Source organism: Dermacentor andersoni, chromosome 5 (genome assembly GCF_023375885.2).
Source record: "Dermacentor andersoni chromosome 5, qqDerAnde1_hic_scaffold, whole genome shotgun sequence".
NCBI classification, from domain to species: Eukaryota; Metazoa; Arthropoda; class Arachnida; order Ixodida; family Ixodidae; genus Dermacentor; species Dermacentor andersoni.
In genome coordinates this window covers 52,897,937-52,924,914 of record NC_092818.1, presented here as the reverse complement: position 1 = coordinate 52,924,914, position 26,978 = coordinate 52,897,937, and the positions used below count along the sequence as shown (strand labels likewise).

General features: G+C 46.7%; 1 protein-coding gene across 3 annotated transcripts; it reads right to left on the bottom strand.

Moving 5' to 3' along the window:
- Nucleotides 1–6,865: 6,865 nt before the first annotated feature.
- LOC126530282 (angiotensin-converting enzyme-like) lies at nt 6,866–26,770 on the bottom strand. 3 transcript variants are annotated; one of them, XM_050177598.3, is made up of 11 exons: nt 26,080–26,760; nt 25,837–25,996; nt 25,542–25,733; nt 22,386–22,480; nt 21,437–21,618; nt 18,609–18,733; nt 18,133–18,225; nt 17,476–17,623; nt 10,156–10,254; nt 8,535–8,657; nt 6,866–7,311 (listed from the first exon to the last, which is right to left on the bottom strand). In XM_050177598.3, exons 1-11 carry the CDS (start codon nt 26,110–26,112, stop codon nt 7,140–7,142), a joined length of 1,422 nt encoding a protein of 473 aa, XP_050033555.1. In that variant the 5' UTR covers nt 26,113–26,760; the 3' UTR covers nt 6,866–7,139. The 3 variants fall into 3 exon arrangements, with proteins under 3 accessions (XP_050033555.1, XP_054926262.1, XP_072144177.1); XM_055070287.2 differs by having other exon boundaries at nt 17,476–17,620; XM_072288076.1 differs by having other exon boundaries at nt 7,171–7,311; nt 8,535–8,632; nt 26,080–26,770.
- Between the last annotated feature and the right edge of the window lie 208 nt (nt 26,771–26,978).

The following is a 26,978-nucleotide window of genomic DNA, read 5'->3' as shown; positions in this document are numbered from 1 at the left end:
GTCGAGAAAACGAGAACGGAAACCACAAACACGGAAACGTGCACGGCAGCTGTTGAGCGCGCGCCACGCAGGTCCGAAGAAAGGAGGCACAGCAGCAGCGACTGTTGTGAAGACGGAGAAGAAGAGAGGGAAAAACTGAGAGAACGGCTCCTTAGTTCGTACAGCAGTTGGTCTTTTGACATCTTTGCGCCAGACAGCCCGCGTCTACACGACGTGCCGTCTGCAAGGCGCTCGGTTCTTTCTCCAATCGTGCGGCCAAAGAACAATAAAGCAGCTGCCAGCTCTCGGTAAAAGAGTTACGCGAAACCAGCGGAAACTTCGGCATGACGGGAAAAAAGCGGAAGCCTCAAGCCCGCTGCGATCAATTCGCTCGCTAGAGTCACCGTAACCGCCAGCTAGAACCGATTCTCCGATGTTCACAGCGGATGTTTGCTGCATTTTGGTGGGAAGCATTATTTGCTTCTGACCAGGTATCTTGTGGTATGTAGTTAGGTGGATGATCCTTGTCTACCCTCACTTGGGGCATCTCCAGTAAGCGTAGACAAGTTACACGCCCGACGGTGGGATGAGAATTACAAGATTACCAATCTCCTGTCCACGTGCAAGCTAGCACTTTTAGATGTTCGGCGCGTAAATCCCGTTGCACAGTAACGATTTCCTACCCTCGTGCAGCAACGCGCCAGTTATCCTCGTATTTTCCTCGTGGCAGCTACAGTTCTTTGAGACGCTGTGAGACGCTCTGTAACATTCCATCGGCTTCAGGGTCGCCCAGTTTACCCAGTGAGCCCCCTTCGGAATCAAAGCAGGGCGTAAAGGAATAGATTGTGGCAGCTCTTCGCCTGAGCACAACGAATCACTGGCCTCTCCGTCGTCGTCGTTTCACCAACGCCTCGCCGTTGTGGTCGTATAGAAGTTCGCGTCGCGCGCCCCCTACAAGGACATGTTGTGGCACCATGTGATAACGCTCTGCGGTACCCCAAAAGGTGCTAGATAGCCAGCTATCTGCAAATTGATTCACATGTCACCGATCCGCACCGCGTATGGAATGGGCATATGTTGTTTTTAATTATTGTATCGTGACCGCTGTGGCATGCGCCCGCGACGCCTACTAGTATGCACCGTGTGATTACGACGTTTAAATGTCTGAATCGCCACGTACTGTGATAAACGTACGGCAGCAGTACCAATCCTGTTCTGAGGCCATATTTACTGGGGCCATCATCTTGCACGATTTGACGCTGCTGTTTCTAAACGAACTAGGAAGCTCTTCCTTGGCTCTTCCTGCCCGTTTACGCGAGAAAGGATTATGCATCAGTTTCTTCGTTGAAGCATTTTCTGGGAGTTTTGCATGAGTCAGTAGCTTCAGGCAAATGCAACCCTATCGCTGTAAGGGATTTAGTAGAACTATTGGTGAGAACTGTACCACACAGCGCCATACATTCCTCACCCATGCTCTGGTCGCAGAAAAATTACAACCAACTGGTCGCCTTGATTCCCCGGATCGACTCCAGAAAAAAAAAGATTCAACTAAATTATTGGTTTTTACGTGCCAAAACGACGATGCCATTATGAGACACGCCGTAGTTGGGCACGCTGGATTAATTTTGACCATCTGACGTTCTTTAAAACGGTCCTGAACCATCTCTCTGGATCGGTGAAAAAACACAGTCTGCAGATAGCACACGCTGCTGTGAACATCTCAGCCAAATTTTGCAGTCGTGTGTGGCGCGTGGAGCTCGCAAGCGGAACCCGAATCACCTTTTTTCTTAAACGCTCTTTTTTCAACCGAAGCCTACTGCTCACTCTTTTCGGGCGCTGAATATCGTACTGTAGTATATTGCGCATACGCCGCCAATATCTGACATCAATCAAGAAGGCTGTTTGTATCAGTGTTGTTTCTTCCTGCTGTTACTGTGTACATTTATTGACGCAGTTTCATAAACAGGCTTAAGTAAGGGAAAATCTGCTTTCGACTTTCGATAGTAAATACGTACTCCCGGAAGAAGCCGACCATTGTTTGCTCAAGCTCGGTCGCGGCCTCCCGTGTAGGAACTAAACATTGGCCACCCTGCTTATTGGTGTCGTATCCGTCGGGTCTCGCTAATTTCGACTAATTTTGAACACTCAACCAGCCTCAAACCACGCGGAACTTAAAGCCAGACCACACGCGCGCTACCCAGCGCGCGCTCGCTCCTGGCTGGACGCCTTGGCAGACTTCGCTTCGTTCTGTGCTATTGACCGGTCAAGCTGGTGCAGGACAAGGATGGCGTGCACCGCGTAGCACGGCCAGACTGAAGCATGTGAGCGCCAGCGAGCACCCAAGCCCTCTCGTGCACAAAACAAACGCTGCGCTCGCACTGCAGGGGCGCTATAACGTAAAGCTATTCCAAACTTTTCTATTCCAATTCTGCAATCAGCCCTCCGCGATTGGCGAAAAACTTTCTTGGACATCCCCCACTTCACCTGTCTGTCACGCAACGTGACGAAAACCGCGATAGCTCCCCATCTGATACGACGTGTACACACTGATTATGCATGATTTGACCGAACAAAAGAAAAATAGCTATTTCTGATTTCACGACTTTTCGTCATTAGCCCTCGACTATTGGTCAAAAGTTTTCGGGCTGCGCCCACTTCACCTGCCTGTCATGCGACGTCACTATACCGCAAGAACTCACCGCGTCAAAGTGATGTGTACGCGTTAAAGATGCATTAATATGCCGAACAAAACTGAATTTTCTTCTGAATAGCCGCAGGCTGCTCGTTCCGAAAGGAATAAAAGATGGCTGCCGCCGATCGCTCAGGCACTGGCTACTCGCACCTGCCGGAGAGCATGGGTTTATTTGCGTGTAATAAAGCTCTTTGCGTGGCCGTGTAACGTTTTCGAGCACTTTCGGCACGTTTACGACCTCGTTCTGCCAACTCTTCTTTGCTGAGAATTCGTTTTAGCGTCATTCTTAAGCTTCCGTTGCATGCCGCCACGATTGTCGAGGAGCCGCCGTAAGCTAAGTAAGGGAAAGCGGACCAATCACAGACGCCGGCACCCACCCTCTTCATCCGGTTATCGATTTTCAGTGCAGTTGCTCGGCCCCGTCGGATCCCTCTCCACTTGAGCGTGCTCCTCGCGTCTTGTGAGCCAATTAGATAATACAAGCTGCTCAGTGTAGGCAATGTTATTCGTTTTTCAAGCAAACAAAAATGACCTCCTATGAACGAGGGGAGCGTTTGATTGGTCTGTTGAGACACCCCTGCGTGTGACCGCCCGATGCTTGCGTCGGTAGTTACTCAAATTTGACCTCAGGAGATTGGACTAAAAACATATTGGAATAGTTTTACGTTATAGGGCCCCAGTTGCATGTAGCTGCGGGACAGTGCACTAGCTGCGGGCTGCTATGTAACGTAGGTACTGCGACCGCCGCGGAGCGCCACGGCGAGTCTGTTCACTGAAAGCATTGCGACTCGTTGAGGACAACCGCGCTTGGCGCGTCTTAGGCGCCAAAGTCGGAAATAGTGACGTCTATGTGAACATCCAACATCAAATTTCTTCAGCGCGCCACGGTGACGTCAGTAGGCGGAGCGTTGTGGGCACGCGCCGCTCCGCCGTAGCCTTCGCAGTGCAAGACATTGAACAAGGAGCAGGAGCACCGTAAAGGGAGATCATACACAACTCTTTCATTGCCAATAACTCGGCTCTGCTCAACGCATTGAAGTACTTTGTTCGGCAAAATACTTCTGATATAGGTTATTTTAACATTTTCACTTCGAATGCAATTCTTGACTTCGATAAAGAAAATTCACTGACGATAACGATACTCCCTAATTGCGAAATTTGAGCGCAGCTCTATACGTGTTGTCGTGTAGCGTTATATTGGCTGGCGCGAGCAATCTGTGTGGCGAAGTGTGGCGCGACTGCTTCGCTCATCGGAAGATCACGAGAGGCAGCGCGTAAGTGACGCGTGGGAGCGATTCACGGCAGCCGCCGCAGACAGACCTCCGCTCATGCAGCGCTTTCTTTCCATACAGACGACGCGCGCTACTCTGGCGCCATCTCGTAGCCACCACGGCCACAAATCCCCTCTTTCGCGGCACTACGCATTTCTTCTCACGTTTTCGCCATACCTTCCTTTTCCACTTTCAGCGCTCGACCTGTCGTTTCTTACTCCCCCTCCTAAGTCTTTATTTTCCTTTTGACACAACAGCGTATTCATTCCACTTTCCTCCTCGCGCTCGCTTCACTATCACCGTATTTCATCTCCGGCTGCGCTCCGCGTTCGCCTTCATCCTTCACTCTGCTCGTTAGCTCACCTACGAGGGACAACGACGACGCCGACGCTTGCCCCTGGAATGGGCGCCTAAGAGCTGTACCCTAAAAGTGATTCAGAGTCCCTTTAACCTTCGCCCAACGCACGGTACATGGGCGCTTTTCCATTTCGCCATTAAAATGTGGCCGTCGCGGCCGAGATTCGATCCCCTACGCCACCACGGCGAGTCCGGATCGACTCAGCGTGTAGTCCGCACATAGATGGCATATAGGCCGCATATATCTCGAACTCGCCCTGGTTCCAAGCTATAGGGCCGTGACGAAAGGCGAACATGACCAAGTCTCAGACTAGGCAGCTAAGCGAAGCGCAAAAGCGGAGTTGCGAGGAAGTCTCCGTGGTACTAAAGCTGTAGTGCAAAAGCAAGACACAGGACAAAATTAGAGCCTGCGAAGTGTATTTTATTTGGCAGCTACTACAAGCACCATTCGGCAATATTACCAAGGTGGCGCACAAAGTTATATAAAACGGTCCACGAAGCCTGCAACAGTGTAACTTGTGACAAAGTATAGAATAGCTTTGTCATATGTAAAAAAATATCCGAAGGAAATTTTGTTTGAGTCCATGGCGGAATGTAAAAAAAAAACGGAAGTTTTTCAGTTGGAATTGCGGAACTAGAGCAAACTAAAAGACCGTACTTGTGTTTGCTTAATATTTTGTATTTGGTGATAAAAGCATTCTTTACATACAGGGCGTGCTTTTCCAGAGCTTGCGGTAAACAAGAGACGAAATAAAATAGGGCGGCAGTTTGACACGCCACCTTTGCTACCACGCTTCTGAAGAATCACACGTGCTCGTTGCTTAGAGCGGGGACACATACCGCATACATATGATACCGTTTAGTATAAAAAGCCATACATATTTCTGAAGCCTTAACTGATGGTTCTGTAGATGTCTTCAATGTAGACATTGTCAATCCCAGCAGATGTGTTTCGTTTAAGACTCGAGAGAATGCTCAAAAGCTCCCACTTTCTTAGCAAAGGAAGGAAAGCAGAAGTCACTTGGACAGAGTGTAGCGTTGAACTTTTTACAGACTTAACGCACTGACGAGCCGAAGAAGAGCGGGTAAAGTCATCCGCTGAGCATGAATTGACGAATCCGAAGTTACTCATAATAGTTTCTCTCACAATTTAATTGCACTTACTTCTGTTGCAATGCAGACGTAACCCTGCATTTTTCAGGTAACGCTGGGATTCGGTAACCTGGCGATGCTCGAATCCTATACCAATCCTACAATGATACTACAATGCCTGCTACTATCGTGCTATTATACAATGTCTATGCAATGCCTACTAGGAGCTACCACGAAACAGAATCAAGAGCCGTCCATGTTTCTGGCTATTGATTTTGAGTGGCTTTAGCTCAGCACCCCAGCCTCCTGATCGCCGTAACAGCGCTCCCTTAATACGTGCCCTGAAGTGCAATGCGTGTGTCAGCAATTTTAAACAACCGTTTCGACTGCTTTTACTTGAAAGCGGTAGGCCGAGACACGTGTCTCGCATGCACACTGTACAGCAGTGCAGATTTGGCGCGAAACAAAACGCGGTGTGCGAACTGAAGGCGTGGAGATCGATACCTTAAAACCATAGCTTGAAGAGTGTTCCCTCTACCGCAGCGGAAATATTCATAGAAGTCCTGAAATAGCGCTTCTTGAAATGGAGCCAGACGATAAAATGAGTGCAGTCACGTAAAGAAATATCTAAAAAGGGCTAAATACGAACGGAGAACTAAAGAGTTCAAACTTTCATTTATCGACTCCTCCTCAACTCATCGGCTCCTCAAAGCAGCGGCGGCTCCGATAGCAAAGGGCCATTTGCGAAAATAGTGCTTCGCATGCGTCAGATATATGTTTTCCAATCAACTTATTTTCAACCATTCACTAGTATACAGCATTTTATTGTCACCATTCAGGAGCTTCTCCTTTACCGCCGCCAAACCCTTCTACTCTGTGAGGGTTCGGCTGCAGTAGAGGCTGTTGTTGAGCAACAAACATTTTCTGCGCGAATAGGTGCTGTGGAACTATGACGATGAAAAATTTTCGGAGTAATTCTTGAAAAGTGCACCTTCTCTTTGTTTTTCAGCCGTTGTTCACACACCGACTCGTCTCTGCGACGCCTCACGGCCTTGAGAGTACCTTAATTAGTACATTAGTAAAGCCCTTGTAAACGCCGAATGAAGCGCAATGAGCTTATTGCACGCGTTGATGCCAGGCGTCATCTAGATCAAATCAAGCCTGGGCCCCTAGTTCTGGCGCATTTCTGAATACAGGAGTTAGACAGAGAAATGAAGCCTGTGGACGACGATTTTCTGGTTCGGAAACGGCCTTGCAGGGCAGCCGAATTGAATCATTTTGCAACTGGTATACTATTAGGCCCTTTTTATTAGGAAAACGCATTCAATCATTCATTACTTGACACGTTCATGCGTGCGTGTGTGTGTGCGTGCTTGGGGTGGGGGGAGGGTGTGGTGTGCGTGTGGCCACCTCTGCAGCGTTCAACAGCTGTAGCAGACGATCCGCGCTCTCAGGTGAAAAAAAGTGTCAATGATTTGAAGAAGCGTCTACATTTATTGTAGTCGTGTTTTTATTTCTTGAGGTTTGTTTTACATATTTCTTAAGAGTTTTAATTCTACACAAATTGCTCTGCATACATATACTCTGAAAGAAAAAAAAAGCTTAATGGAGCACCATGCTTCAGGTGTTTCCGATGGTGTCTCGTAGAAAGCTATCAGATCGCTCGACCGATTGACATCATTGATCCATTTTACGTATAATGGGCAGGGGCGGATTAAAACGCAGAGAAGCGCCATTGCGACCTGTAGCTACCGGTGTTGACCCCATCCGACGTAGCTTTCAGAATTATCCTGCAGCCACTCCATTACGGGCAGGAAGTATTCGAGAGTAGCCGACGCATCCATAGTTTTTCGTTGACCTTCACTGATCATTTCCATAGTATCCGCCAGGGGTTTTGATGATCCAAGCTTAAGAATTGACCTGAAAAGTAAGACGAGCAGCCGCTGTAATCTTAGTCAGTAGGCTCCTGGACAAAAAGCAGTTTGTAAATAATGTTGGTGCCTCTCGCACCCGTGTGAATCTAATACATAAATAAGAAACTCACGAACAGGCCGCGATTTCGGCTTCCGAGTTCTCTAACCTTATCACTAGCAAACGGATCCATAAACGCAACAAAACCACGGCAAAAAAAAGAACGTGATTCACGTGCATAAACTTCGCAGAACGAACAAGCCGTGCCGCTTCAATCGACATTCGCCTGTCAGCGACACTTTGCGTGAGCAGGCATATCAAATGTATGAAGCTTACGCTGACTAAATACGACCAACTGTGGAGGTAACAAAGTTTGTTAGCGTAAGATAGTAGAGCTTCCTTAAGTACTAACCGCCATGCGATCAGCGTCGAATAGGGGGCGCTCGCATGGCGTTTGACTCTTCCTGTGCAGGCTCAAAGTGCAAACTGCACGGGTGGCTTCCGTCCTGTAAGACCCACGGTCACCATCTAAAAAAGTCCGAAGCTCCATTTGTCACTCGCTTGCAGGCTTTTTGAGGAACCAAAGCGGGAGCATCGGCGCCGACACTTGCCTGATTTAACTCGTGACGTTACCCAGGTACTCGCGATAAGAAAAAAAAAACACTAATGGCTATCGAACTCTCAATCGATTAATCAATGTTAACTGATCAGTCGCCGAGTCCTATATACACTTCCGACATCAGGTATAGACATAAAATGAGCTTATTTCGGCATCGCATTCTTTTGTAGTTCTATTTGCTGTTTTTCCGTGAAAACAAAGTGAAGTTTAGAAAAATCTTTCTCGGCTCTCGCGCCCAAAATACGGTACCGATGACGTCGGCGGGGCGTTACGGATTCCAACAGATCTTCCACTCATACGGTCCGTTTGTGTAGTAAAAAGTTTTCAAATGTTGACAGATTGCAAGGTTGGTTCAAATACAAGTAGCATATATATATATATATATATATATATATATATATATATATATATATATATATATATATATATATATATATATATATATATATATATATATATATATATACTTTAGTAATGCAATGAAACGAACTAGTTTCATGTCCACCAACTAGCCCCATTACACTGCCTTTTAATACTAGCTCTTTAATAATGCGTGTACTTATAGTGCATGGGCGCGCCTCCGAATAAAAGAATACTGCTGCAGCAAACTTACGCGAGACGTCTGCCTGCCTCTTCAGAGCCGAAAACGTCGCATTCGTGCAGTGGACCCGTGTGATTCGCTCCTCCACACAGGTACTTGACGATCTGCATCTGCACGACAAAGCTGCACATGGACCTGTGCAGGACGATGCAAGGGTTGAACATGGGTTCGTGTGGAGAATCGCTGCCTGGCGTACTATGCGCGACCACTCAGCATTTGCATTTCTTCAAAACGCGTCCATAGCCCTTCAGGCCGTAGCTGTGCTACATTCGACAACCAGCACCAATCGAACAGGGGAAGCGGCAGCTTGGGCTTCCACGACCCCCGCTTCGTCAACCAGCGGTCTTTGTCGAGGCAACGATGCCAGGACAACGGCTTCCTCGTTCGGACGCTGATGACCACGCCAGCACTTTATCGAACTCTGACCCCACTGTGCTGCTTAGACTTCAACAAACTCTTGTGCTGTAGCGGAAAGCAGCCCGAGTTCTAAAGCTGCCAAATTTGACTCACTAAAACTGCACAAAAACTACGGATCGTTATATACTTGTACTCCGTATATATTAAGGTGTAGATAAATCGGACAGCATATACAGTGCATGCCACTGGCAAGTCCATGCATTTGCGGCTTCGTAATGTGATGGCTTCGCGAAAGTAAAAAGAAATAAAAAAATGTCTGCGTTACTGCGGCTTACTCCCCATCTCATCTGTTATCCTGTAAATGTAAACGTTAATAAGCGCCGCTTACGTGCCCTGCTAACGTGTCGGCATTCCGTGTTATTACTGCTTTCCTTGAAAAGCGCTGGTTAATAATTCAAGGGCTCCTTACGTCCCAGAGCTGCATTTATATCACGAGAGGCGTAGTCATGGCGACCCTCCAAGTCAAGGTTTCTCAGATGTTCGAAATGGTGTACGTTCTAATAAATTAAAAAAAAACAATACTGCATACTTTATTGGCGCTAGCTTACTTTCGCAACCACCACGCAAGAAGAGACAGCGCTACTGCGGCAGATGCTGACTTTATTCCCGGTGCTTCAATACAAAGGAGAAAATAAGATTTCTGTTTCAAACCGGTAAATTATCCTGTTCCTCCGCTTAAATAAAAGAGTTATATCAACGTGATTATTCAGCACGAGTTATAAAGCAAATAGCAGTGAGTGAGGTACGCTTCACATGCGTATACAGGAACCGGTAAGTACCGCTGGTTTTAAGTACCGTGAATAAACGTACTATAAACGTAACTATATATAGCGTGGTCGCAACAGATGCCATCCCGTTTCAACAGGGACGCTCATAAAATTCATCCATTTGAACTGGCTATTGCGAACATGCCGAAAAAAATCGACTTGATAAAAGTTTAATTTGAGCCAGGATGCAGCGAAGTGGTGTGCATGGGCTATCGGTAGTACTATTTTCACTGTTTGTATTTTAGTTTTGATCGGTGCTTTCAACGTCGGCTTACATGAACAAATAAGCGGAGATTCAGTGAAAGCAACCAACTTACTAGTACTAAGCGCAGTTTTGTCATGCTGCTCAAGTACTCTAATGTCCCCCTCAGCCTTTACACCATTGCTCAAGGTAATATGCAGGGAAAAAAAGACACTTGCACGACAGCATTTGCAGGCGCCTCACTTACCTGATTCGGTTCATGTGCGCGCGAAAATCATAATCCGCAGGTGAGCGGAAACTGCCCGTCTGGGTATCCGACGGTGAACGTATTCCTTCGTATTTTAGTCTGAAAAAAAAGGAGAAAGATTTTGCTTCAACTAAAATCTCTCGAAGTGGCCGCAGAAGGGGCATTCCTGTATGTCGCATTAGATTGGCGTCTTGGTGCTTCTTAGAAAACCGTAGCAATTAGTGCAGTGAGCAGGCGCAGATGTTTGTTGCGCTGTGAAACAAGATATTCTCACGCTCTGTGCCAAAATTACCTTTGCATATTTTATATTTGTGCGCCCAAAAAAGCCCCTGTCCTGCTGCTTGAGCCATTGTTGTTGTGTTCGATCGTGATCGTGGTGTTGTGTTGCCAAGTGGCGCAGAAATCCCTAAAAAGTGAGGCAGAATATTCATTCATTCATTCATTCATTCATTCATTCATTCATTCATTCGTTCATTCATAAGTAATCATTTAAGCAAGCGCACACTTGAGTTGCCTCATATCCCAGTATATTGATTACATACGTAATTCATTTACTTATTCATTAATTCGTTCGTTCCTTCCTTCCTTCCTTCCTTCCTTCCTTCCTTCCTTCCTTCCTTCCTTCCTTCCTTCCTTCGTTCGTTCGTTCGTTCGTTCGTTCGTTCGTTCGTTCGTTCGTTCGTTCGTTCGTTCGTTCGTTCGTTCGTTCGCTCGCTCGCTCGCTCGCTCGCTCGCTCGTTCGTTCGTTCGTTCGTTCGTTCGTTCGTTCGTTCGTTCGTTCGTTCGTTCGTTCGTTCGTTCGTTCGTTCGTTCGTTCGTTCGTTCGTTCGTTCGTTCGTTCGTTCGTTCGTTCGTTCGTTCGTTCGTTCGTTCGTTCGTTCGTTCGTTCGTTCGTTCGTTCGTTCGTTCGTTCGTTCGTTCGTTCGTTCGTTCGTTCGTTCGTTCGTTCGTTCGTTCGTTCGTTCGTTCGTTCGTTCGTTCGTTCGTTCGTTCGTTCGTTCGTTCGTTCGTTCGTTCGTTCGTTCGTTCGTTCGTTCGTTCGTTCGTTCGTTCGTTCGTTCGTTCGTTCGTTCGTTCGTTCGTTCGTTCGTTCGTTCGTTCGTTCGTTCGTTCGTTCGTTCGTTCGTTCGTTCGTTCGTTCGTTCGTTCGTTCGTTCGTTCGTTCGTTCGTTCGTTCGTTCGTTCGTTCGTTCGTTCGTTCGTTCGTTCGTTCGTTCGTTCGTTCGTTCGTTCGTTCGTTCGTTCGTTCGTTCGTTCGTTCGTTCGTTCGTTCGTTCGTTCGTTCGTTCGTTCGTTCGTTCGTTCGTTCGTTCGTTCGTTCGTTCGTTCGTTCGTTCGTTCGTTCGTTCGTTCGTTCGTTCGTTCGTTCGTTCGTTCGTTCGTTCGTTCGTTCGTTCGTTCGTTCGTTCGTTCGTTCGTTCGTTCGTTCGTTCGTTCGTTCGTTCGTTCGTTCGTTCGTTCGTTCGTTCGTTCGTTCGTTCGTTCGTTCGTTCGTTCGTTCGTTCGTTCGTTCGTTCGTTCGTTCGTTCGTTCGTTCGTTCGTTCGTTCGTTCGTTCGTTCGTTCGTTCGTTCGTTCGTTCGTTCGTTCGTTCGTTCGTTCGTTCGTTCGTTCGTTCGTTCGTTCGTTCGTTCGTTCGTTCGTTCGTTCGTTCGTTCGTTCGTTCGTTCGTTCGTTCGTTCGTTCGTTCGTTCGTTCGTTCGTTCGTTCGTTCGTTCGTTCGTTCGTTCGTTCGTTCGTTCGTTCGTTCGTTCGTTCGTTCGTTCGTTCGTTCGTTCGTTCGTTCGTTCGTTCGTTCGTTCGTTCGTTCGTTCGTTCGTTCGTTCGTTCGTTCGTTCGTTCGTTCGTTCGTTCGTTCGTTCGTTCGTTCGTTCGTTCGTTCGTTCGTTCGTTCGTTCGTTCGTTCGTTCGTTCGTTCGTTCGTTCGTTCGTTCGTTCGTTCGTTCGTTCGTTCGTTCGTTCGTTCGTTCGTTCGTTCGTTCGTTCGTTCGTTCGTTCGTTCGTTCGTTCGTTCGTTCGTTCGTTCGTTCGTTCGTTCGTTCGTTCGTTCGTTCGTTCGTTCGTTCGTTCGTTCGTTCGTTCGTTCGTTCGTTCGTTCGTTCGTTCGTTCGTTCGTTCGTTCGTTCGTTCGTTCGTTCGTTCGTTCGTTCGTTCGTTCGTTCGTTCGTTCGTTCGTTCGTTCGTTCGTTCGTTCGTTCGTTCGTTCGTTCGTTCGTTCGTTCGTTCGTTCGTTCGTTCGTTCGTTCGTTCGTTCGTTCGTTCGTTCGTTCGTTCGTTCGTTCGTTCGTTCGTTCGTTCGTTCGTTCGTTCGTTCGTTCGTTCGTTCGTTCGTTCGTTCGTTCGTTCGTTCGTTCGTTCGTTCGTTCGTTCGTTCGTTCGTTCGTTCGTTCGTTCGTTCGTTCGTTCGTTCGTTCGTTCGTTCGTTCGTTCGTTCGTTCGTTCGTTCGTTCGTTCGTTCGTTCGTTCGTTCGTTCGTTCGTTCGTTCGTTCGTTCGTTCGTTCGTTCGTTCGTTCGTTCGTTCGTTCGTTCGTTCGTTCGTTCGTTCGTTCGTTCGTTCGTTCGTTCGTTCGTTCGTTCGTTCGTTCGTTCGTTCGTTCGTTCGTTCGTTCGTTCGTTCGTTCGTTCGTTCGTTCGTTCGTTCGTTCGTTCGTTCGTTCGTTCGTTCGTTCGTTCGTTCGTTCGTTCGTTCGTTCGTTCGTTCGTTCGTTCGTTCGTTCGTTCGTTCGTTCGTTCGTTCGTTCGTTCGTTCGTTCGTTCGTTCGTTCGTTCGTTCGTTCGTTCGTTCGTTCGTTCGTTCGTTCGTTCGTTCGTTCGTTCGTTCGTTCGTTCGTTCGTTCGCTCGTTCGTTCGTTCGTTCGTTCGTTCGTTCGTTCGTTCGTTCGTTCGTTCGTTCGTTCGTTCGTTCGTTCGTTCGTTCGTTCGTTCGTTCGTTCGTTCGTTCGTTCGTTCGTTCGTTCGTTCGTTCGTTCGTTCGTTCGTTCGTTCGTTCGTTCGTTCGTTCGTTCGTTCGTTCGTTCGTTCGTTCGTTCGTTCGTTCGTTCGTTCGTTCGTTCGTTCGTTCGTTCGTTCGTTCGTTCGTTCGTTCGTTCGTTCGTTCGTTCGTTCGTTCGTTCGTTCGTTCGTTCGTTCGTTCGTTCGTTCGTTCGTTCGTTCGTTCGTTCGTTCGTTCGTTCGTTCGTTCGTTCGTTCGTTCGTTCGTTCGTTCGTTCGTTCGTTCGTTCGTTCGTTCGTTCGTTCGTTCGTTCGTTCGTTCGTTCGTTCGTTCGTTCGTAATAGTTGATAACCAAGCGCACACATCTTACCTCATATCCCAGTAGACTGAGTCCATACGTCATTCATTCTGTAAAGGGGTCGCACGCAAGAGACCAGGAGGATAGGTCGTAGGCGCCACTTAAGAGTTGTGTCAGAGGTGATACAAAGGAGGCAAAGTTGCAGACAAAGCGTCTGAAGTAAGAACAGAGGCGGGTGAAGGCGTGGTGTTCTTTGACTGTCTTGGGCTTTGAAAACTCTGCCATAGCCCATTTTCATGGGTCGGGACAGATTCCGTCTTGGAATACGACGTGACCTAGAATCATGAGTTTGAGTGCGGCAAACTGGCACTTTTTCAGGTTCAGTTGCAGGCCTGCGTTGGTCAAGGACGTCAGCACTCGCCTAAGGCGGAGACGTGTTGAAATCGGGAGCGAACACAAGGATGTCTTTGAGATAGCATAAACACGTGCTCCATTTTAGGCCGCGCAAGATATTGTCCATCATTCGTTCAAACGTTGCAGGCGCATTGGATAGTCCAAATGACACCACGTTAAATTCGTATAAACCGTCTGGAGTGATGAATGGGGTTTTAGGGCGATCAGCTGCTCAGATCGGGACCTGCCAGTAGCCCGAGCGTAAATCCAACGAAGAGAAGAATTCAGTGTCTTGCAAGCTGTTCAGAGCGGCGTCAATGCGCGGTAGAGGGTACGCGTCGAGTTACCTTATTAAGACGGCGATAGTCAGCGCAAAATCGAATGCAACCATCTTTTTTTTGTGTGTGTGTGTGTGACGAGAACCACCCGTGATGCCTACGGACTATATCAAGACCGAATGACGCCGCGCTGAAGCATGTCGTCGGCGTGCTCACTGATAACTTGACGCTCCTTGGCTGAGACACGGTACGGGCACTGCCGCAATGGTGCGTTGGAGCCAGTGCCGATGTTACGGCTGATGGTCGATGTACGGCCCCGAGTAGGCTGAGCGACTTCAAAAGAAGAACGAAAGTGGGCAAGCAGGTGAAGACGCTAGGAGTGTTGCTAGGAAATGAGGTCATCGGTAACGAAAGTTGCGAACACGTCAGGGGATGGCGAAGCAGAAGTGGAAAGTGCACAAAAGTCAGTGCGCTCTTTATACGAAGCATCTGGCACGTCGATAATAATCATGTCATCAAGGGGCTGAACACGGCCAAGTGCTTCGCCGCAGAGAGCCTTCAGTGTTGTAGAAACGAATTGCAAACAACTATGGAGCTGGGACCGGCTGAAATGTCAGTTGTGGCGAAAGGAAGAGGATCATCATTGTGGGTTATGAAGAGTTCCGAAGAAGTGAAGAGGACAGAGCCTTCATAGACAGCACAGCAGAAAACGGGAACAATGGCAGGCGAGTACGGCGGTAATGCGATGTGTTCTTGAAGGACCAGATTAGCGGGAAGCTTAGACCGCCCTTCTCTTCGTGACGGCTGACCTATATTTATTTCTTCAAAAATTGCGCACCGGGCTAAAATGACTTACCAGCTTATGACTTATGGAAGTGAAGTTCTAGCCCTAGACATTTCTATTTCAGGTCCTGTCCCACTGACATTAGTTGTTGCTCATTTCCCCGTAAGGCATACTGAATACTAGTGTTCTTGATACAGTAATTACGTCCTGTAAAAAAGAAATAATTTTTGCCGCGGTCTTTAACTCCCATCATACGTCGTGGGGCTGTAAGACCACTTTGAGTGGCAAACGTTTCATGTGTTGGGCTGTTAACAATAATTTATCATTCATTAACGCAAGCACACTCACAGTTATTTGTAGTCAGTCGTTTCCCGCGATAGATCTCACTTTCGCTGCCTCTAATTTGTCTATTCCCAGATGGTCTGCTAGAAACTCGGGCACAGGCAGTGACCATCCTCGTATAACTTTTTGAGCTTGCATGCTCGTTGACCCAAATTATTATGCATTCAAATACCTTTCATAATTTCAGCAAATTCAAACGGGTCTTACACATGGCGTTATCTAACCAGCAATAGGATAATGAAGAAGAAAAAGCAGAAAATTTCCCGCTCACATCACACAAAGGCGATAGTTGGACTTCAGCACGCGCATGGTTGACGACGCGATTATTTCGAGAGAGCGAGTCTTAACCAAGTATAACGTCGTGAGAGCAGGATGGCAGAACCACAAGCTCGACAATGTAGAGAACGCCCTGAATAAGAACTCTTGCTGTGCCTGCCACTGAACGCTTAACTGACTGGGCGCTTGCTGTGCGCAGAGAAAACCCAGAAAGTGGCGTCGTGACTTTTCGTAGAGCGCGAGAGAGGCGTTCGTTCAGTACACACACGGCTGCCCCAGTATCAATTAGCGCAACGGTAGGCACGCCGTCAGCAGTAAGGTCGACAACGTTCGAAGGCGACAACGGAGGACTGGTAAAGAATATTGGCGAATCAGTTGCTGCCTCCTGAACCTCGACGCTTAGTTTTCCTCTTGCGTGGATGAAGGATGCCGACGCATGGGAGAAAACGAGCGGCGACGCGGGGAAGGTGAACGACGTGCAAGTAACGGGCGCTCGGCTGTTGGCCTACTCGACTACTGACTAAAATAAGCGTCGTGTAAAGGTTGCACGTCGGCGCAGGGAGGTGTCTGCACAAAGCCATTAGAGTGCAGCATGCGGTGGCGGCAGAGTCGCGCAACATGTCCGCCGGGTATACCGCTAGGCGTAACATATGGGCCTGTTGTTTTGCATGCCCCAAGGATTTACAAAAGCGCGAGCAGGTCGGCTGACAGAATGATGAACGGGTGGCAGGAGCCGTGGATGTGTCGTAACGAGCGGTTGGCGAAGAGGCTGCGCAGGCGACGGATACGTAAGTGAATGGAGCAGCAACAGGGTACTGCTGATGCTGCATTCGTAGAGCCTCAGCAGCTTGCTCTTCAATAAACAGCCAGAGTGGCGGGCCGAGCTGTGTAGGCGGAGCAGCGGATGTTGTTGGGGCATCACAGTGATTGGCAGTAGAGAAAGCTGACGTGCAACTTCCTCCCGCATGATTGCTTGGATTTGTATGAGCAGGGGCGAGTGATCAGAGCAGACGGCCATGGCAAAGAGGGCTTCGTCAGCCACTGAGGGGCGCCTGGTCAAATCTCGCTTCCTCTTCAACTCGTCGTAGCTTTGGCACAAGTTTATGAGCTGCAACTACAGTACGCGGACTTTTGGCGATCAACACGTGAAAAAATGTCGTAGGCGATGCCCTTAAATATGTGCTTCACCTTGTCATTTTCAGGCATAGACGCATCCACACGTTTGCACAGGTCTAGTACCTCTTCAATATAATTGGTGAATGTTTCACCCGGTTGTTGCGCTCGCCCTCTTAACCGCTGCTCGGTGCGCAACTTGTGGGAGCGACCGAAAACTTCAGCGAAAGTGGAGCGCCGACCAGGACTTAAAGTCGGCTCCGTGATTTTTGTACCACAGGCGAGCCACACCCGCAAGTTGGAAGATGACGTTATTTAACTTGGAGGTATCGTCCCAGCGATTGTGCAAGCTCACCCGTTCGTACGAAGAGAGCCAGTCGTCGACGTCATGCTCATGCGTACCGCTGAATAGCGCTGGATCTATGTGCCAGAGCAGGCCACGGACGGTGTCGGCAACGTCTGCCGGATAGAGTCAGGCATGACTGGTGGCAGAGCCTGAGACCGGAGTTCCAGGTTGGAGATGTTCTTGAATACCCAGCACCTCCACCAATTGTAAAGGGGTGTATTTAATAAATCAGCTGGTAGCGTCAAGCGTAACCGAGAAGTCGGGCAACGTAGAGCAGGAATCGCTGGATGGCCGAGTGGCTCTCTCTCGTGCCAAGCGCTGGCGATCCGGCTGACTCACTGGTTGCACTGCAGGTATTGAATAGACAATCAGGCTGGCCCTTGTCCATGTCCTCTTCTTTTTCGTTACAATTCATTCATTCATTCATAAGTAATCGTTTGAGCAAGCGCACACTTCTCGCTTGCCTCATATCCCAGTACAGTGAGTCCATACGACATTCATTCATTCATTCATTCATTCATAAGTAATCGTTTAAACAAGCGCGCACTTCTCACTTACCTCATATCCCAGTATAGTGAGTCCATACGCTCGCGGCTTACAGGTTCGTCCAGCACTGTCCACATCCACTTGCTAGTTGCGATTCCATGAAACAGTTGTCCGACGTGGTCGAATGCGAGCGCCAGTAGGTGATGTGTCTCCGCAGCTGCTTCGTTGTAGCAATTGCGACGCGTTTCATCAATGGAAATAAAAAAATATGGGAGTTCAGCAAGAGCGTGTCGCTATCCTGGAGCTGCAGATTACGGTGCATTTTTTATTATTGCTGTTTTTATGGCAGTCATGAATGTCTACAGAAAAAAAAACTTTTCAACTTCGCTGTACAAGCACTAGCACTCTGTCGAAAAAATCTCGCGCACGGAGGCCACGTATCCTGGATAAGAATTAATGTCGTATGTTCACATGCTCTATATGATATATGTTATACCAAATAATGTTCCAAAGTTACGGGATATTATAATTATGCAGCATGTGGATTTCATTTCTATATAACTCGAAGCTGCCAGGTGCCACTGCAACAAGCAATGGAAAACAAGCAGCATCTTTCACGAGATAAATATAATAAACGGGAGGGGATGGAAATGCCTGCGCAAAAAGAAATAAAATCATGCAATTTTTCGCCCTTTGCATCAAGAAGCAACTTCGACTTTTTTTGCTTACCGGGATCTGTTATTCCAAATCCGAGATGTTCTCGAAGCCGTCTAGATTGAATCGCCAACCATGACAGCGCGTCTGCAACAGCTTCGTGGAATGCTGGTCGAACACGACCAGAACAGGTATTAGTCAAAGGAACAGAGAACTTAGTCATTTTGTTTGTTCTTGACTGTTCTTGTTAGCTAATTAATAATTTATTCGGGACGCAAAGAAATGTGGAAAGTGGCGAGAAAAAACAGTGCGTCCAAGGTTGATATAGCCTTCGTCTGCAGAGCTTCTTCTTTCTCTCTATATTTAATATTTCAAAAAAGAATACGAGTAACGTCAGTGTGCACGTAAATCGCTTCGGTTTCGCTATTCGTCCTTCCTTAGTTCATAGACTGCTGATGTTCCCTTGTGTCTAAGGAAAGCGCGTTTCCGAAAGAGAGAGAGAGAGAGAGAGCTGCGTTCAACTCTGTAAGCAAAATCTAATATTCACTTACCTGCGTTTGCTCCTGTTCGAAAGACATGCGGCAGCTCCGCGTACAGCATGAAGTAGTAAACGTGTCCCATCTCGTGGAACGCTGTTCTCAGGCCACCGACTGTTGCTTCGGTGCACATCTTAACCCTTTTTTCGAAGAGAAAGCAACATGGGCACACTGGTCAGTTAACAATGCTCAAGTACGTGCAGCTGCCAAATCTTTTAGCTATACCTCGCGCGAGCACTCACTTTCTGTACGCCATGGACAGGAACAAACCAAAACGGACGACTCTCGTGTGCGCACTAACTTATGTGAGCATGAGCTTTCGTAATCTTTCTTTGTTTATTAATTCCAGGCGTGTAGGTACTTGGGAGCACATAACGCCACTTGTACATCACGTGGCTGAGAAAATGGCGAAAACAAGTCGAGGTTATGCGGCTTGACACTGCTCCCATCCCCCTTGACCTTGCTCAATCTTGGCCCGCTTCGCAAGCTCGATTCATCGTATACTTCGCGCTGGAAAGCATAAAAAAAAGCCGCGCTCGCTTGAACTAACTAAAGATTTGGCTGGCCGTACATGGTATGAGAGCACACTGGAGTGAATCGGCTTCCTCATAACCACTCTGCAGACTAATTCTTCCACATTCGTGGATTACGTTGTTATAGAAGAAAGCCAGTGCACTTAAGCTTCAAGCATACAGAGTAGCTGTACAAAAATTCGTGTACTCCATTCGAATTTATGGAATTTGATTTTTTTCTTTGAGAATTCGTGTACACCAGTACTGGTGTAGCAAAGGACCATAGGTCCCCTAAGCGAACTTGCCACGCGTAAACATAAACCGCATATGCGGTAGCAAAATTGTGGACACAGCTAACTGAGTCACCTGCTTATGGTGGCCGAGAGCTCTCAGCAATAAGAAATGCGTCTCTATTTAACTACATAGAATGAAAGCGCTGTTATGTCAAGGATTTATTTCAGCATTTAATCAATTTAGTTCAGCCATATCTAACGTGAAAAAAAACGCTACCGCCACTGAAGCCGATCCCGCTGAGCTTGCTTTTCTACACAGGTACCTTGGTAGAATTTTCGCAAGGTAGATTATAGTTCAGAGGAATATTTTGTGATAAAGTAGTCGCCTCCTTCGCAATACGTTTCAAGAAACCCAGACGTAATGTGTCAAGACGGCTCCACAACGGAACACACGGAAAGAGGCATACAGGTGCATACTAATTTCAGATTTTTAAGATTTCTCATTTTAGATTTTATTACAGTAATGTTCTAATCGCGATAGGTTGCCCCAAGGTTAAAAATTGCCAGAACCTTACAACTGCAGTGCAAAAGACACAGCAGACTTGTGCGACTTTTGCAGAATGACAACCCAATCTTCAGCGAGGCTCTTCGTTTCGAACAGTTGTATTAGTAATGCTTTGTATATACTTAATGAGACAGCACATATTAAACTCTTCCCGCACATGTCCCGTAACAGGGCCTCCTCCAGCTAATGTGAACTCGATGTCTCATTTCTTTCTCCCGGGATAACGGGAAAACTTGATTATGTATAACGCATGTCGTAAAATGCGTTCGAACTAATAATAATTTACTGAAAAAGCCGGAATTAACCCAAGCCCTTTAAATTTTGAGCGCACATCGGCCATAACGTGGCTCCTACTTCCAACAAATATGATGAACATGGTATCATAGTCCTTTATCCAAAGACATCGCGCAAGCATTCTACAGAGTTCGTAAAACGCGCACAACACTTTGGATTACTTCCATCCGTACATTATTGAAAAGGATTTTCCTACTGAAAAGGGAAGACCCACTCACTTTATGTTCTGCACACACATAATCCCCGGCATGCCCATAGTTTCCATCAAATGCGAACCCGGTGCAAGATTCAGTTGTCCCAAGAAACGTTGTTTATAACGACTTTATAACGACGCCAATCACATGCATAAGTGTAATACTATGTGTTTTTAATTAGCCCGAACACCTTATACTTTGTTAGCACATATCGGCCGCAATGTGCACCCTCATTTTGCGCCAACGACGTCTCACTTCGACGTTACGTTACGTCCTCTAAGCAGTGGCTTCAAACTTATGCTGTTCTATATGTTGTACAGGTGATTTCAATGCATGTTTGCTCTGCTCGCTTCACTTTGCTGAGCGCTTGTAGCCTCAGCCTTGCGGGAGTACGAGCCATTGCATTTTTGCTTGGTTACGAAGGTATGAACCATTGCTTACGGGGGTATGAGCCATTGAGAAGGCCACGTGGCTTTTTTTTTCTTGGTGATGGTGGTCGTAAACATTATTGAAAAGGGGAAAGGGAGAGGGAGAGGTGGCTGAGGGATCGGGCTCAAGTAAGGCCCTGGGCCTGCTTGGCCTTCTCCGCCCAGTCCACCAGTTCAAGCTGTCGGTCGACGTCCCCGGAACTGAGCCAGGCTGTCCAGTCAGTCTCGCTGCTGACGGGGGGATGAGAAAACGGGAGCGAGGCGCATTCCCACATTATGTGTGTGAGTGTTCCTGTTTGTGAACACAGCCTACATAGGTCGCTTTCCTTGCCCCCTGTGATTTTGTTAATGTACTTTGGGTGTGGGTATGTGTTTGTTCGGAGTAGCCTAAACGCGACCGCTTGCGTTTTATCGAGTTGCTTGGCCCGGGCGAACTTTCTGCGCGTTTTATGTTACGTAACGAATTAATTCATTTATTCATTCTAACGGCATACGGCCTAGCCTGCTCCAGTTGTTTTCGTTAATTTCTGCCAACTTTAATCTGTAAATTACATCTTTTTTTTAAATGTATGAAGTAACACTGCTGCACTCACTCAATGAACGCGAATGTTTCCTACCTGTAATCTTGTCCATCGCAAAAGTCCCAAGCAGACGCCTCGCAAGGGAAATCGGCGTCCCGCGACGATGACGTTGCAATCATAGACTTCTTCCAAACACTCCTAGGCAGCTGCGGCAGCCCCAAAGAAACGTAGAAGTACTCCGCCTCTTTGAACGCTTTGAATGCAGTAAAGTTTTGGGACTGAAAGCAAAGAAGGGCAGTTAACTTCACACCATTCAATCCGTTAATGGCATCTGCCAGCCCAATACAGCACTTGTGTAGGCGTGACAGCGATGTGCTCCAAATTAATTGTCACGCGGATATAATGAGAGAGAGGTGGGTAAGCTGGCGCGGATTTCATAGTTAAACCTGTTAGTTAAATTTGTGAGCGGTGGCTCTGGCTAACACTCCCAGGGTTAGTTCTAGTAGTAACACATAAATGCCCCAGAAAGTGGATGGGCGAACGGCGCCGCGGTAGCTCACTTGGTTAAAACATCGCACGCCTAATGCGAAGACGTGGGATTGTTCCCCATCTGCGGCAGGTTGTTCCTTCATCCACTTTCGATTCCACTAATTTATCATTTCATTACTTCAATTGGTAAGTACAAATAATTTCCCCTGCGTTGTCCTTGGTGTCTTTCTTTATTGGATTCTTATGCTATGATTAATAAAAATCGGGTCCCTCGGTTAACCCCCTTTATTCACGGAAAAAAGAAGTGAGACGAAGGGCATCGACAGTACACGCGCTGTAAAATCACAACCAACATTTTTATTGCAGAGGAATGCTCCTATATGCGGCTAGTTGCAAGATCATATAAAAAGTAAAATAATTCATGAAGATAGGTTGACAGAACAAAGCGGCCGTAAAAGAATGACAGAACATGTTGAACTAGACGGCGTTGCTGGTACGGTGAAATACCGACGGCACGTTATTGTGCAAGACACCCGATGGCCAGGATTCTTCTTACCTTCGAATTCACAGGAGAGTTTTCATCATTCCATGCCGACGCCATCAAAGGGTCTGTCAAATCTGCCGCATTGCTTGTCAAGTAACCCTGCACGCCTAACCAAAAACGTAAGTCGTGTTAGGTCGTAGCGTTTACTAGACCGAGTGTTCTAGCGAACACTTTCAATTTAAGATAAAAAAATTCCCTGTGGCACAGAGCACAATTCTAGTTGATGAGGTCGTCTACTCTAAGAGGCGGGCACTACTTACACAAAAAAATTGAAATCCCTAAGCGACTAAATACCAAAGGATGCCTAATCATGTTTAACTAATTACATCATGGCCCATATTGCAATTTACAAATTCTCGCCGGCGAGTCCGCAAGGCGGATCCATTTGGAACGAATTTCCAGGATTACACCGCTTTCGATATATTAATTCCCGAACCTTGCGGAGAAATGCATTGGCGTTCCAGTTACTTTTGTGCTTCAACGCATAAAACGACGTTTTGTTAAAGAGTAAGTGGAACGACAGTGCATTTTTAGCGCAAGTTTGACGGCGCATAATTCGTAAATGATGCCATCCACGCACTTATGTTCAAGTGGATATGCCTTCCAGTCTCACTCGCTAGAATTTGTAAATTGCAATGCGTGCCTACGGTAATTAGTTAAAAACTTAATTAGTAATTTCCGTTAATTAATCAGTTGTGTATTTCAATATATTGTGCAAGTAATATCCGCCTCTTCAAGTAGACCAGCTCATGCACTAGAAGTGTGTCATCAGCCACAGGCAATACTAAAAAATTTTGAAAATGTTCGCTGAAACACGCTATATACTAGAGGCGGGCGAATATCAACTTTTTCGAATATGAATCGCATACAAATAGTAAGTATTGAATACGAACTCGAATATCAAATAGCCAACGCAGACGCATGTATTTGCAGCAGGAATATATATTTTCTAGTAATTAGGTACCACGCCTGTACTGACTAGTGAGAAAAAGGCAGCCAACTATCACGGGCAATCGGGATTAGTTTGAAACACAAATAACTAAACCTTATGAAATGAACCGCACGAATAGCCTCTCCATATCTTTAGAGCCTGGTTGCAAACAAGGGGCCTTTCCAAAATTAAATGGTTGTTGCATGGCTATCATTCCAAGAACGCTAAATTATTGGTCGTTGAAAATAAACCAGAAGAGTTGTGGAAAAAGAAAAGAAAAAATGGCTGAAGCACTTGCGTGCCGTAGACACACATAAAAAGGCCCGTTGCAAGGAAAACAGCTCTGTGTGGTTGTAGCCTAAAATATAGAAGTACCATATGACTAGATTGCAAGAAACACTAAATTGCAGACTAGAAGCAAAAATCACAGGTTGTCATGTAGGTTTCCGCCGCCAAAGTAAAAGAAAACTAAGCTTGCATTACCTATTTAGTTTCTTCCGTGATTAAAAACATTTGTCGTAGTTTGACTTCTGATGACATACGACACTTTGCTTAGCAGACGGAGGACAGTAACCGGACTTTAACAGTCGGATTGTGCGAAATGTTTTGTTAGTTTCGATATTCGGAAATACTGAATAGGTCATTTTTGAATACGAATACGAATAGTTAGTGTGAAATATTCTATTCGTATTGGAAACTTCAAATGTTCGCCCACACCTACTGCAAGCATTTAGAGGCAGCACAACTCGGGTATATTGCATTGCCAAACTATGCGTAAAAACTAACTGGAGCGGCTCTAGTTATGGATCACGCCATGCCAAAGCCGTGCGTTTGCGGGTGTGAACGCTCTAACCGATACCACAGCAATACATTATGGCTTTTTAAGGAACACTAATCTCTAAATGTTAAGAGTGAGAACATTCAGGCAATACTGGAGCCCACTGATGAAGAACAGGGGTAACTGGATCTCGCTGATAAAGTCCTTCGTGCGGAAGTATAGGCATAGACGGATAATGACAGGCGGTTTGTGTTTTAAGTATATCTTGAAGCCAATTCTTACAGCAATCGCTGAATAATGCTACGTTCAGAGCGCAGTCGCAACGTTAACAAATCATGTTATTTTAGAGTGTTGACCACACTAGGACGTACAATCGAAAGCGGTTCTGGCGGTTCGCATTGTCCGTCAAAATACGGGGCGCCGAACTGACATCTGCACATCCACACGTGCACATTTACCTGGACGTTGGCAGGCGCAGACAGAAACGTCAGCACCGGCGTAGCGCACTCGCATAAAAGACAGCACAACCAACAGAAGTACCAGCACTGGGCTCAAGCCCACTGTTGTCAAAAGTCCACACGGCTTGTACCGGCCAGTCGTTTCACAAAACGATAATTCCGGAACTCCTGTAACCGCAAAACGAAAGCTAATACTGTGGCGCTCATTGGCCACGTTCTGTCGCTCTGTGTTTGACCCTCCCAGCAAATGCTTTAGAAAATAGGGAGTATTGGTTTAGGGGACGCAAGCGGCTTGCGTGCGCAAGAAACTAGGGGCGACGATACTGCGCATGCGCAGCCCTACAAGTATGTATCTGCGCATGCGCAATACCGGCGCATGCGCAGTTGCGTGCGCAAGCCGCTTGCGTCCCCTAAACTAACACTCTCTAATGTTGAGGCTCTGGCACGCTTGAAGCCTGGTGCGACTGCATCTGCGCTCTTTGCGCTTGCGTTTCGCGCGATCTGTGCATTGCGTGTATTTATAGTATGAACGTGGGTAAAATGAGCGCAGTGAGAATACGTGGCTTGCCCTTTGGTTACGGCTTTTCGCGTATAGAATTAGGAGGAAGAATGTGCTCTCACGCAAGAATACTGCGCGATTTCACTCAAAACGTGCACGTTGGCTTTTCTGTGCAATTCTATTCGTTAGTACGCCTATTTTGCCAGCAAACGCACTTGTATCGAACACACTATTCCTCCATGCAGTATTATGTTCCTGCAAACCGACATAACAAAAATCTTCGCGTTTCTGTACTTTCCTTTTTTTTATTTGCTTATAAGTATTTCTAAATATTGCTCGAGATTCTTTAGAGGCAAATAAAGCAATAGTGAACCAATGTAAAACAATGAAAATTCATTCACGCCTTATTTATTGTCTTGTTCATTAAAGGGTGAAAATATTACAGAGTGCAAGAAAGCATAGCTTAAGTACAGTCAATAAAAAAAAGGTCAAAGCGCTTTACCCAGTAGGTGAACGTCTATAGGACCAGTCGGAGACACGATCTTAGAGCCATACTTTCTGATCAGCCTCTCTCGCACCAGGCGATGCATACGCTGGTACAACGGGAGCAGTTTGTTCCAGAATGCTTCCGCATCTTCCCTGAACGTCGGCCATTCGTAAGAATTCATGACGTAGTCTGCTGCGTTCCTAAAGCCTAAAGAGACAGTTGCCATAAAAGAGAGAGGGAGAGAGAAATAGAACACCAGAACGTCTTTTCATTGCGCAGCTATACTGAAGTGAGTACTGAGTATATTTACCATTAATCTCGCTTTCCATGGCGATAATTCGCAGAAGCTCAGAAAAGGCGTCTCCGAAACGCCTTGCCTGCTTCATCCGCTGCTTGAAATAATGCAGGAGCTCAGCGCTGTTCTCCGAGAGGCTGACGATGCGTTGCAAGTCTTGAAGAGAGCGCACAGGCTGCAGTCAGCAGCATAATGATGTCATGCATTCAGAAAGCGTGAAACTTACAAAAGTCGCTTACGCTGGGAACATGTGCATACCTGAAAAGGTGAGATGACAACTTTCATCGCCATCTTTCCAGCCACCTTTGTATTGGCACAAGGTGACGTTGGAACGAACGCCTGAGAGCAGCGCCTCTAGCCGAAGGTACTGGGAAAAAAAAGAAAAAGCAACAGGCAACCAGTGCCTATACGTCAGCTGCAGATATTGCGACCGACGTCCCTTTTGTAACATCGCGTGAGTTCGGAAATATGCCGGCAAACATCATGTGCCGTTCAAGAGAACGCCTAGCCATTAATAAAGCCAATATAACTCGAACTTCGTTTTTCGCCTTTGTCGCGAAAAAAAAAAAAAGCTGGCTGCTGTAATTAGTTTGACATACCAGGCGTCTTTTTTTTTTTAGCTGCATCAATATTTTTTTAAAGAGCCTGCGGCAAATGTCACAATTCTAACCTTTGAGCTAAATTTCACGGTGATGCGGTCTACAACAAACCAACATGCTCAGTTGAATAACTAATATAATTACGCTAATTAATTTTACAATTATTAGTTTACGTACGGCACATATTTAAATCTGCGAATTGTAGCCGGTGATTCGCAGACGAGTTCGCAACTTATAAAGAATTCTCAGGACTGCGCCAGTTTCGAGACATTAATTTTCAGTGCCCGATGAAGTGCAATGGCGTCCCAGCTGCTTTTGTGCTTCAATGTACGAAGCAGCGTTTTCATAAGAAAGTAAGTGGAACAACGGTGCATTCTTACCGCAAGTTTGACGGCGAACACCTCAAAACCAGTGCCATCCTCGCAATTCGTTCCAAACTGATATGCCTAGCAAACTCAAGAGCTATACGATTCGTAAATTGAAATATGCGCAATAAAGTAATTAATTAAAAAGTTAAATAGCGTAATTATGTTCATAATTCAATTAAGCGTTTCGATT

Bases quoted from the DNA above. Each gene is read 5' to 3' on its own strand.
- LOC126530282 (XM_050177598.3), bottom strand. From the start codon at position 26,112: ATGGCGATGAAAGTTGTCATCTCACCTTTTCAG. The intron at 22,481-25,541 runs GTAAAGCGCTTT...GTTTTTGGTTAG, and splicing joins TATAGACGTTCACCTACTGG to GCGTGCAGGGTTACTTGACA. The intron at 17,624-18,132 runs GTAAGCAAAAAA...GCTACAACGAAG, and splicing joins ATTTGGAATAACAGATCCCG to CAGCTGCGGAGACACATCAC.